General features: G+C 36.2%; 1 protein-coding gene across 9 annotated transcripts in view; it reads right to left on the bottom strand.

The window, feature by feature from the left end:
- Positions 1-13,020, bottom strand: part of KMT2E (lysine methyltransferase 2E) — a 64,274-nt gene that overhangs the window by 31,200 nt on the left and 20,054 nt on the right. For all 9 annotated transcript variants that reach the window (XM_017811408.1, XM_017811403.1, XM_017811404.1 and 6 more), the window contains 4 exons: positions 7,252-7,363; positions 6,673-6,902; positions 4,992-5,072; positions 3,905-3,963 (listed from right to left, as the gene is read on the bottom strand). In XM_017811408.1, the coding sequence (XP_017666897.1) occupies positions 3,905-3,963; positions 4,992-5,072; positions 6,673-6,902; positions 7,252-7,363 (482 nt within the window). The remainder of the gene's footprint in view (positions 1-3,904; positions 3,964-4,991; positions 5,073-6,672; positions 6,903-7,251; positions 7,364-13,020) is intronic.

Below are 13,020 nucleotides of genomic sequence, written 5' to 3' on the forward strand. Positions count from 1 at the left end.
ATACTGACAAATGCTCCAAGCACTCATAGGCAAAGTTGACCAACAGCTGCAACAGCATGAAAATGAAGAACCAATGAGGAACTGGTAATTAACAGATGTTTGTAATGTCAGGTAAGAAAAAGGTACCAGATCAATTCCATTTTTTTAATGGAATTATAGTACCACATTCCATTATAGGCAAAATTAGAATCAGAACAAAAAGCTTAAAAAATATATTTGTTAACTTGTTCTCTTATATTTAGCTTTTACTTGAAATATGGCATTAGGTGACTGTATTCTCAGATGACTGTATTCTAGAAGGGATTAAAATTAATGACTGATAAGCATTTCTTGTGAAGCCCTATTAATTAATCACATGTAAGTCATAATCAACTACTTCAGCTGCAATTTTCAGTATCAAGTGCTTTTTTAGGATAAATATGTCAATTTAGCCAAAAGCCCTTTCTACTCAAAATCCCCTAACAGTAACATTCTGCTACTTGGGGAAAAGAAAACGGATGAAGACATATGAACTGACAAATATTTTTTTCTTTGTGCTGTGCACTCAGAGACCTGAAGGCCAAAGCCTGAAATTTAGCATTCATCAGCATTTATGTCAAACACATATCCTGACCTGAAACAGGATTACCCTAGTTCTGTCAAGATGAAAGGCTGTGAAGGATGGTGAGGACTGGAAGAGAGATGGTGCACACAGATAAGTTCCTATGTGCTCAGTACAGATCTCTTGGATTTTAGCAGCTTTTCCAAATATTCTGCCTTCAATAAATACACTTCACACTAAGCAAAGCTTTTTCTCAAACTACACAGATGCCAGATTTACAAATAATATGAGAGGAGAGAAAACATTCCTTCTGAGCTCAGAAGGATGTTGCCTTAATCAGTGAACTCAACAGTCCTAATTCTTGAAGCCTTCTTTACTAAATAAAGAACTCCAGCTATTGGTTACTCTGGATTTTTCTTGCTCACAACATTCCTTAACAAGATTCTTCTGTGCATAGTAAACAATCCTATTTTACCATCTTGGTGGTTCTTTTCAACTATTTGTCAGGTACATAATTATGTTTTATGAATTAGGAATTGATGATGATTTCTGAATCTGTTTACATTTTTGCCGGGAATATTTTCTAAACCAGAATAAAAAGCACACAGAAAGAAGAAATGTCTAACCAAAGGTAAATGAACAGCAGAATAACCAAAGCCTGAGAAATAGAAACCCAAGGACCTCTTGAAATTGCCAAGGTCTGTAGTCCATACACTGATGCCTGCAGAATCATGATGTCACTGCCACACACCTCTCCCCCTTGCCCCAAACCCCACAGAACAGCATCTTCCTTAGGGAAGCAACATTTCAACATTGTTGTCTACACTGTGCTCTAACTTACTGTAAAGAATAATTACCTCAGCTGAACATATAATTACATAGAGTTGTTTTGGGACACTCCTTCCTAACCTACATAACCTGCTTTCACTTTGAAGAGCCTTAGTAAAGCACACTAAGTGAAGATCCTGAGTTTGCATGTCAGAAAGCAAGATACAAACTCTCCAAATTTCACAACATTATGGGCCCAGATTCATTTACCCATAGGCAGCAAGTGACCTCGACAGCAACAATTTCAAGACCAGGCAGCTTGAAGCAACATCCCTGAATAAGTTACACATCTAGATACTTTATCTTAAAAAAAACCAAACAAAACAAAAAAAACAAAACAAAAAAAGCAAAAAATAAAAAACCAACCAAACACAAAAAAAACCCAAATCCAAAACATCCAGTATTCAGCTGGGTAGGGGTTTAACAAAGGTGCTCCCTTCACTGAACCACAGTACACAATCCAACGGACAGTAAGCTGCATCAGAATTACACTTTTATACCAGAACAACAAAATCAGCATCACCACATACAGCCACAGGCTAAATATTTTGCCAGAAAAAGATGTGATGTGGTTACACACAGAAATTTAGGACACACAGTTTTGTATCATGTGAAACGTTCATCCAAAAGCTATTTTCTTGAAGCAAACCAACTGATTTACTACTTGCTCCCCACTGTTGCTAAACCAGCAATATTTTAGGTATCTTTACAATAAAGATACTGTACTGTAAAGAATTCCCATATCTAAATGAAAAGCCCTATATATACACACTCATCAAAAAACATTCAAATAATACAATCTTACTTTTTATCAAACACCTGTAACTTAATAATAAGCGAATTACAAGGAACATTCTGCTACTGTTGAATATTTAAAACATTGAAAATATGCATTTGAATTGATGTCACTTTTGCTTTTCCTAACTGGAATCCTCTATGAAAACTGGCCCTTTTACTGATGTCTTGTGATAGTTCATACCCAGAATCACTAAGTCCTCCTGAACTGTGTAACAACCATCAACATGAAGTGGATTTAGCCAAGGTACAGGTGCAAGCACACACATTCAAGTTATGTATTATAAATCACTGTAATCAACACTACACTTTGAGTTTTAGACTAAAGAGGAACCAGTATTTGTCTTTATTTTTAACTCTGGATACTTCAGATTTACCACTTAGTAATCTCTTTTCCTACTGAATGCATATAACAGATTTAAAAGACTCATCATCAGGATTAAGGAGGGTTGAACACTAACTTCAAAGGTACAATCTCTTCAGCTTCTGTTAAGATTTTCAATTTCTCTTCCCTTAAGTTTACTGTAAATTATCAGACAGTGTGCCTACAAATCCCAAGAGATGACTTAAATAGCTCAGACCATCAACTTCCCCCATCCTGTATGTAAACTCAAGTTCATCCTCACAGTATCATCCCATCCCTCAGTAAATGCATTAACTCCACATGAATTATAAACCTACTTGCTCTATTCTTTAAATAGTCAGCAAAAATAATTTTAAATTCTAAAAAAATTTTAGAAATTAAGTTTTGTTGACCTAGTAGGTTAACAAAAACTTCATAGAAGAAGTTTGGTTTCATTAAAATAAAAACAGAAAAACCACATGATTTAGTTTTATGAGTAAGACATTAATGCCTTTAACAGATTTTAGGCAGTTCAGTCCCAGACAACATCAAGTGTCAACTGCACCAAGAAGCACAATTAAGCCAGACCACACACTTCAGATTTTCTGAAGGTATGTGAAGTGGGCATCAGGACCTTACCTACATGGTATTTTTTAAAGAAATCTTAAAACACACTCCATTACTTTAGAGACACGATTTAAAAGTCAAACATGTTTAGGAAGATGACTTCCTCCCAGTTTATTACTTCTGTAATAGAGTCTGAAAGCACCACTGGTCAATCAAGACTTCTACAACACATTTTGGTAATGGCTGGACAGAACTCCTGACAAGTTAGGCCAGAGGAGTTTTAAAATTGTGTGAACGGGTAGGAGAGCTAATTTCATAAAACACATAGACTGAAGTGGGTACTTGTACTACAAGCCTCATCTAGTTATCAAAGGCAAATAAACTCTCAAAACATCATATTACCTACATCATATTACCCAAGCAACTGTTCTCATTGTCAAAACAAACCCAAAACCATACCAAAACATGCCCCCAATCTACATCCAACAAATGAGAATTAGGATTTCCTCAAAACTTCTTTTCAAAAAGAAAGTAGACTTAGAAATCCTCTCACCTCAAAAGAAACCCGAATGTTCAACAGATTGAATTACTACAGACTAATACAAAAAAAAAGTAGTTCTGACAGCCATTAACAAAACACATGGAACTATAACAATTCTGATACAATATTATTCTGGTAATAATACAGTCAAGTAAAAGGCATTGGTTTACTGAACCTTATATGCTGAAGTTTGTATACATGGTTCCTGCAGCTTTGACAGTCTTAAGTTTATACAGTTGATTTATATGTATAAGCTTTACTGAGGAAAAAGCTTTTAAGTTCTACTCACCTGACATATTTTCCCTTTTCCTTCGTTGCAACAACACTGCCCTTTCTTTATCTAAACTCCTGAAATGAGAAAATAAATCAGTGCATCTAAGTATTAAAACAGATCTTTACCATTTCCCAATGACTATTACAGAATAAACAGTAAACTAACTGAATGTTCAGATACTTAGAAAAACATCAGTTGTGCACTGTTCCATTCCGTTTTGATGGAAGGCACATACACGTATCCAAATCACTTCAAAACAAAATAAAATTTGACACTCAGAACAGAGACTGACAGTTGGTCCAGGGATTACAGATAAGCAGGCATTACACCCTTTTCCTGCAGATTCTTCAGAACAATCATCACAATACAATACTGAACAAATATTCTACGATGACAAGGTCCAAATTACTTCTCAGAAAAAAAAAGAACAATTTCCTGCTATTTAAAATTTTCTGAACACGTTTTTTTTGCTGTTTAATTAACAATCTGCAACATAAGCAACAGCAGCATTTTATACTCTACATCACAGGACAGCAACTATGATGACAGTCAGGTATAACCTGCCTACCAGAGTCAGAACAAAAAGCCCTCCTTGCCATGTCATATGACTGCAAGTTGGGGAGAATGGAGGGTGGTGGTGGGGAGAGGGGGAGCACACGCAAGTACTTGTTCCAGAGCAAGAAATCCTCCAAGTGATCCCTGCAGCATATTAGAACAGGGCCATAACCTGAGAACACTGCTGTTAAGAGTTCTTAATGTATGACAGCCATGAAACAAAATATGGAATGGACTGTCTGTGTGTCAATCTGCCTGAGAAAGGATCCAGGAATCACTGCTATTTTCATAAGCATTTCAAGGGTTTATTCCTGCTGCCTAGTGAAGTGAAACAGTGACTACTGTGCACAAGGGAATGGAGGTTGGTAAGACTGCCTATATCAGAAATGTAGCTCTTTAACTAGAATTGTCAGGACTATGCTACATGGTCTGTTTTATCTGCTGGTTGGTAGAATAACCAATTTTGTTTTCCCCAACAACTCCTCTTTTTTCATATCTCTACTCAATCCACTTTAATTCAGAATTCAAAATAAACCAAACTACTCACCTGGGTTGACAACGTTCACACAGATATATGTCAGGAATATGCTGTCTGTCAATCCCCATACAGTCAATGTGCTGCCAGACACTTTTAGGAAAAAAAAAACAAAACCTCAACTTCTAAGCACAATTTTAAAAATTATGTGCACAACACACAGAGACAGAAAGCAAGCCCTTCTTTTTTTTTTCTCCATCATTTTTGATCTTTACTCAAATTGAATGCCTATATCTCAGTCACCATCTTTGCCACCAGTCTGCCAGCTGACCCATTTTCTCTCCTGGAAATTTTCCTCTAACACCAGAAATAAAATGGTAAATTATCACAATAGAGAGCGAGACAGACGAATACCCTCAGCAATAACACTTATGCTCCACAGAGCAAAAAGTGTTTTGTTTTTAAACAAAAGGATTCGATTTTCTTTTAGGAATAGATATGTACTTTTATTTTTATATACAGAAATAAACAGAAAGATATGGGTTTATTTACTTACATATTTTAAGAGAACATATAAAACATACAGCTGGCATGACTGGTAGTACCGTTGTGCAGCACAGAAAGAGCTTTAACTGATTCCCACAGTCAGGGAAGAGAGGTTGCTTGCTGAAGGCTAACCTAAACCAGCAGTTTGTGCTCATCCCCGCATTGCTAGAAGGATCAGGGACACAAAAATCATTATCTTCCCAGTTGTGGATTTACCACAATTCTTTCCAACTCCTCACAGATAATTGCTTCTTCAAAGGAAGCAGACTGACTGGTGACTGCCTACAATTGCACTGCTGAGAGAACACCTTAATATGGTTCAAAATAAGGGGCAAAGGTTATCAGAATCAAGGACCATGAGAAATGACCAACAAGTTTGTTACATAAGCAGACAGAAAAATGGAACTCAAATTAGTGTTTTAATTAGCTGTAACAATCATTAAATACGTGAAGATCTAATAAATTCAGCAGCGTTCATTAACCATATTGAATGCAAAAACAGAGGCTAATATTTAGTAGAAACATGAGATTTGTCTTCTGATAATTTTCCAACTCCAAGTATTTAACAGCAGTCTTCCACTATACTATGATCAAATAGGTGCTTACACATAATGACAGAAGTTTAAACATTTAACTTCAGCTTCTCCAGTAAGAATCTACGTTAGTCTTTTCATACTTATTAAAAATTCTTAAAACTATATCCTTTGAAAATTAAAGAGTTCTTATCAGAAAGATCATGCACAGAGAAATCAATACTTGAAAAGCTTATTTCATGTTATTTTGCATCCTTCAAGTTACCTGATTTACACACACATAATTCACCAAGATGCTTTACTAGTACATGCAGATGAAGTGATTCCTAGGTCTTTGTTTTATCATAGTAACAAACAACTTGGACAAAACACCAGAGAGACATCCTTTTTAGAGGGAAAAAAAGATATGCCCTTATTAAGCTGTAGTGCACAAGTAAAGGCATGAACAAAAGAAGGGGTAGTCAAGACAGACTGCAATAAAGTATAAAATATTCACTGGCCTTAATCAGCTGTCTTACCTATTAGAAAAACCACATAACCTACAAACTCTTTTTTGATAGAGGGAAATTCCCTGTCCCTGGACAGAATTAAAACATCATTTAGTTACACTTCCTTCAGTGCAGCTTGAAATTTTAAGTAATTTTTACCTTTTAAATTATTTTAATATTCCTTACCTGCATTTGTCACAACAGATCATATATCCATCATCATGTGTAAAGCCACAAATGCATCTGGTAATATCAGTTCCATAGCTTCCATCCTCTGACGTACTGATGGTAGTAGCACTGGAGGTTTCATCAAAGTTGGGAGTGGTAAATATGCCTACTTCATTCTTGCTTATAAGCACTGATGGAGGAGGAGAAGCTGGAGGCGTTGGAGGAGGCCGAGCACCATAGTTATGGTCCTAGATTTTTGTTAAAAGATAAGTTATAACAACTCATAAATGCTCATACACTGATGGTTATTCAAGCCCAAGTGTATTAATTCACTTGGCAAAGAACTTTAGAGAGTTATTTTTTAGTGAAAGGTTAAAATTTTATTTCTATCATTATTCAATCTTATTTTCTAACTTCTTAACTATGTTTAACATGTAAGTGCACTATGTTCTGTATTCTACTGCTAATCAACCATCTTTAGTCAACCTACCCAGCTCCCAATAAGATATAGAAATATAAGCATGAATCAGTTTTCCAGCTAAGAACAGCAGATTTTACATAATATATTTTGTACAGAATACTTAGCACAAAACTTACTGCATAGGGCAAACCAATGTAACTGTGTGAATGCGAGCTGCTGGTATACAACTGGTGCGGATAACTGTTCGATTTTTCAACTACCACAGGGCTAGCTTCTACAGATTCTGGTCTGCAAGGCAAAAGACAGATGAAGAACAAATGCAATTAGTATGTAATTTATATTAATAAATTGGAAGTATCTGCTGCACAACTTCTAATTAATTCCCTGCTGATTCTGTTTAAAGGCGCATAGAGGGGCAGGAACAAACTTGCACCCCTCACTCAAAAAAACCCAAAAAACCAACAACCAAAAAAACCAAGAGTGGTAACAGAAAAAAAAAAACCAAACCACACTGAACAGTAACAGAATCTGCAGAAAGGAATTGTGACCGAGGACTGAAGCTGCAATTCCAAGCAGTGCTCATGGATAGAGCCCTGCAGTGACACACAGTGGCAGTGACAGGGCACCACCCACACCTACTGTTTCCACAAGGAGAAATCCTAACTAGGGCAAATCTATCTAAATGAGGTAGTTTCTATCGATTTATCTTTAAATAGAAAGAAAAAAAGTGCTAACAATTTGTGAGAGAAGGTTTTGTAATCAAAGGCAGGGCCTTCTTCAATATACAAACTATGTGTCATATACACTAAACCACAACATGAAAGACAAGAAAGATAAAGGAATACTAAAACAGGAACAAACACAATTTGAGCACAAGAAATTATACCTTTATTACCTTTCTTCAGCAGTTACATTCATGAGTGCATGCAACCATACTCTCATGACTGAGAGAACTTGAAGCTTTTTCACTGCACCATACAATTTAATCACAGTAGGACAAATGAATCCAGGTTACCTAAAGTGCCTTTTTTTTTTTTTAACACTGAAAGGCATAGCAAAATATAAACATCTAAAACTAAGGTGCCTTTGACTCCCATCACAAATCAAGTCTGGTTCACTTTTCTAATTTTATTTTTATTAAAATTGAAGTCTATTTCCCATCACATATATCTTACTAATTCCTTGAGCTGATTTTGAAAACAAACTCAGTATTTCTGAAAAGGAATAGAGACTGATTTTTTTTTTCTTAGACACTAAAATATTTAACAGAGGCTTTGTTATGCCATGAAACTATACTAGCTTGATTTGAAGGACACCAGCAACTTGTATTTGTTGGTAATATGTTTTGTAAAAATATAATTAATTATTAGCTTTCTAAAAACAAAATACAGTATTTTGACATCTATTTGAAAGTGTTCTACTAAAGGTTTTTGGTAGGTCCTTTCCTCTTATGAGCTTTTCCCCATGTGAGATTACTACGTGACAGAATTGTTTAAAAAGAAACTCTATTTAAAAGCACTACTGGGTAAAGACTTCAGTTTCCAGAGTGCAAAGAAAAAAACCTTTTTTAAAAGATCAGTGTCTCCAACAGTCATCAGCTGTTTGTACAGAGTGAGCAAACGCGTGAGCACACAAATAATATGAAGTACTAACGTTAAAAATACAACTTCTGACTAGCATGAGACTAACTCTGACAACACTTGCTCTTTGTTACCTCATAAACCCCCAAAAATTCTCATTTACTTTCCTATACCACTTCACAACTTGAAAATATGAATTTATTCAGAGTTTGCTGGAATTAGCTTCTAGAAGCAGCTCAGAACTTGCCAGGTTTATCAAACCCATTACTACAGAAAACCACAAAAGATGAAAAAGCTGCACCTTTCCAACCAATTTGCCTTCACCAACATAACACATTTGGGTGGTAATCATACATCTGTCACCCAGTTAATCCTTCTGATGATCAAGCCAAACAAAATGCCAATGAATGAGGCATTATCTCCCCTCTATCATGGCTAGGTCAGAAATCAAGTTCTCTTTCTCCTGTACATGAGAGTCTTGACCACTGCATCGCTTCTACTGCTGTTCTTCACCATCTGAATGAGACAAGTGGTAGCAAAGTTACTCTTACCCACTCTGCCTTCAATGCTCAGCCTTGGTCTTGTTGGGATGAACTCAGTTTTCAGAGCAGGAAGGCTTACTGATACAGGACAGGCAGGGGGAATTCTGGTACAATTCACCCTTCAGCAATGCCACAACTAATTTAGGAGAACTTCCTTCATTAAAAATAAGTATTACTACGACCTAAATACCATCTACTTTAACACAGGAATATGCAGTGAAAGATGCCAGAATGAAAGTGTCCTAAAAAGAGAGATCGTGTATTTCATCTAGTATCTAAAAAATTGAAAAGATACTCTAAAACTCTTGCAAAATCTGAGGCAAGACAGTACAGTCTCCTCCCTAAATCCATTTCTACCTACTCTAGCAATTTATAAACCACTTAAGAGAACAAAGTTTAATATTTAGAGGCAAAAGTTATATTAAACAAAGTTTAATATAAGAGTTGTGGGTAGCAGAAGCATTAGGCTTCCAAAACCAAAATACATATATCTTCAACTATTTAAATACTCATAAAACAGATTCAGATCACAAGGTTAATAAGGAAAAAGCACAGCTTTACTTGAACAAGGAGAATCAGGAAAACAGTGAGAGAAAAATCAGGTGATACAAAAAGGCATTTCAGTATTTCATTAAAAGAGCTGTAACAAATACAAATTTAGAGCACAGTCGGCTTATCTGGGGGGCACAGATACTACTTTAATTTATAACAGATGCTCACTAGAGCTGTGAACACAACTGCTGCTGTTCCATTTATCCACTACAATGCACTGGGCTGGGGAAGGAGGTGGCAGAGCATTCACTGAAGCCAGAAATTAACCATCACAGGTTTCCTTTACAGTCAATAGAAAAGTGATAAGGATCCCATAAGCAGTACAGAATGAGTATCGTTTCTCCAGAGAACCACACACAGAAGTAACTTTGGCAGACAGGTCACCAAATTCCTTATCACCCCTGTCACGCCCACCATGTGCATGACCTTAAAACAGAAAACACACATTCTACATTACTGTTTGTTCAAAGGTCAAATCTTTCTTCTGAAAGGAGCATCTCAGAATTGGACATTTAGAGAAGGAGTACCTCTTGGTAAAACATCTAATTGCACAGATGATTAAAGCATGATATAACACTTAATTTAAAAATCAGGTTTTAAATTTTTTGGGGGCTCAAGTAGCAGGGCCCAGGCAGCAAGGCAAAACTACTTTATTATACACTCCCCCCCCCTCACCATTGGCATTCTTACAGGCATCCCGAGAAGCAAGTTTCCAGGGAGAAAAGTGTAAGCATTCAGATCTGTGAGAACACTACAAGGTTTTCCTTGCTTGCATTTTTGGACATAAGCCAGTTCTGTAACAGACTGAGGTACTAAGCCTGTAAGCCTTCTGATCATACCACATTTTTCAGCTTCACCTCAAACAACTACAGTCTCAGTGTCTAACTAAGGCAGATATTCATGTTATTTTTGGTATTCATCAAAACTGAAGTGTCTGCATTACAATATATCTGAAGTTTGACCAAAATACTAATATCATTTCCTAAAATAAACAATCATTACTGTTATAAACTGCCCCTCATATTTTGCTAAAATATCATATATACTTATTAAGCACTGTGGTTAGCAATTCAAAACTGTGCAAAATATTCACAAGGAACAAAATAAAATGCTCCTAGGCTGCAACGATTTAAGAGATTCCTGTAACCTGAAAACAGGAACATAGTATTTTATCAAATCAATTAAAAAAGGAGAGATGCCTGTATTTTAAAAAAACCCAAGAAATAAAACTTCACAGAATTTTCATTCTGCAAGTGAAACAACTCATGTTCTGGGTCATTTCTGCATGTTGCCAGTAGATGGCATTACTGAGAAATCAAAAACAACACGAGAGCAGTTTACCAAAACAGTCCCTACAACCTTATACTTAACCTATACTAAGGGAATCAACTGTCAGCGATTAGAAGCAATTGTTCCCTAAAACGTGACCTCCCCTACCCTATTCCTTTGAATTACTGCTTTGTTTCTGACCATTTAATAATTTAAAAAAAAAGTGTGCTGGTTTTGACTAATACCCAATATACAATCAGTCCTTAGAATTTGGGGCTATTAATGACTTCTATAAAAATGTACGTGTTCAAAATCTCACTAAGAACTCAAATATTCAAAGCCAAGGGGGTATCCAAACTTTAGGCTATGAACACTTAACTAACAGTACTTTCTGAAAATGTGTCAAAACTCTAAATGGAACCTTCTGCTTTCACACATGCTTCAGCAACATCAATCTGCCATATGCCAATTGATAAGTCTGATTTTCAAGTTCAGGTTTGTTTTCCACTCGTACCAGCACACCTGAGCAGTATCTGCCTGAAGGTCATCTTAGATAAAGGAATACAATATATTTTGTATGACACTTCTAACCAAACACATCTGACAGGATTCAACATCTAGACAACAAAGAACCAAGCACTGCTCCTCTACCAGAGAGTTGGTTCTGCTACCTAAGCACCTTGTAGCAGGCTCTGCAAGTACAGGCTGGCCTGTTATCGTCTGTACGTAGGACTACAACAATGCTCAGAATTTTTTCTTAGGGATACTGAACTCAACACAGTGATCTGTATACTGTGACTGTGAGGTTTATTATACAGGCCTTCTATCTAAAAAACATATACAGATACTAAACCCAGAAAAACAGTACCATCAATGGCATTTCCCAATGTGTAGCTTATACTCATGCTCTAAGCTACACTAGTACTCTCTGCAGTCAGGAAGCATATTTTGAACCTTCCCAAATGGCTGGTTCTGCTATTGGTCCTTACCAGTTCAGTAGTCACACATATTCATTGTCAGTAAGATCTACAAATTAAAGCAAAATATGTGTGTTCTGACTACTGCAGTATTATGAACATCTATCTGGAGATCCCACTGAAGCACACATAAGAAACAAGAGTATTTAATCCAATTTTTAAGATGTTTAAACCTTTTAATAAGTTATTCTACACATACCTACTTGATACAATTATTAAAATAATATGTGAAACTATTAGTCACATAAACTGTACACTTTTTTTAAGAGGCTTATGTCTTGGTTCAAAGCATAGGGCAGAATCTTTTAGCAGAAACAGTACTAAACAAAGAGCATTTTCCTGGGCTCCTTCTCCTGCATAATTGGGTTTGCCACTCCCCCATTCTTGTGTTTGCTCATGCTTCAGCAACTGATGAAGCAACATCAGACCTGCCGGTCACAGTGGAGAAATTCCAACTCTTCCCTCTTGGGAAAACCCTAGAACTTGCTTTAAGACCATTTATGACTGTTATTAATACAATCTATATCCAACACGCTACTCTCTGGAAGAAAATGTACAAAAAAAATATATAAGTCATGTAGATGGTGATAAAAAAGGTTTACAACTGTGTAAGCCAGTAGGTTAGGGACACACCTTTCTGTCACACTTCTTTAGACTCTGACATGGCTTCTGAATCAGCGTAAGCCAATCATACAACTACTACACATATTTCAGTGTAAGTACAGCACAGATGATAAGAATTAATCTAACTGGTAACAGTCACTTAACATCTGAAGAAAAGCAATTCCTAACTGGGTTGCTCTGCCACGGTATCAAGCAAATAACACACTATGAACTCTATCTTGTTTATACTGACAACTATATTTATTTATTTTAATTCCAGCATGGCATGCTGTGTCTGCAAGGAATGTTAGCAACCTCAGGAATCATGACCTTCTCTAAACATAAAAGTACAGGAAAAGATAATGAAAAGAGTTGTGAACAGTTCACTAAAGTTAAAAAATCTTCTGCACCAAGGTAATTAG

The sequence above is a fragment of the Lepidothrix coronata genome, unplaced genomic scaffold (genome assembly GCF_001604755.1).
Source record: "Lepidothrix coronata isolate B3197 unplaced genomic scaffold, Lepidothrix_coronata-1.0 Scaffold32, whole genome shotgun sequence".
Taxonomy (NCBI): Eukaryota; Metazoa; Chordata; class Aves; order Passeriformes; family Pipridae; genus Lepidothrix; species Lepidothrix coronata.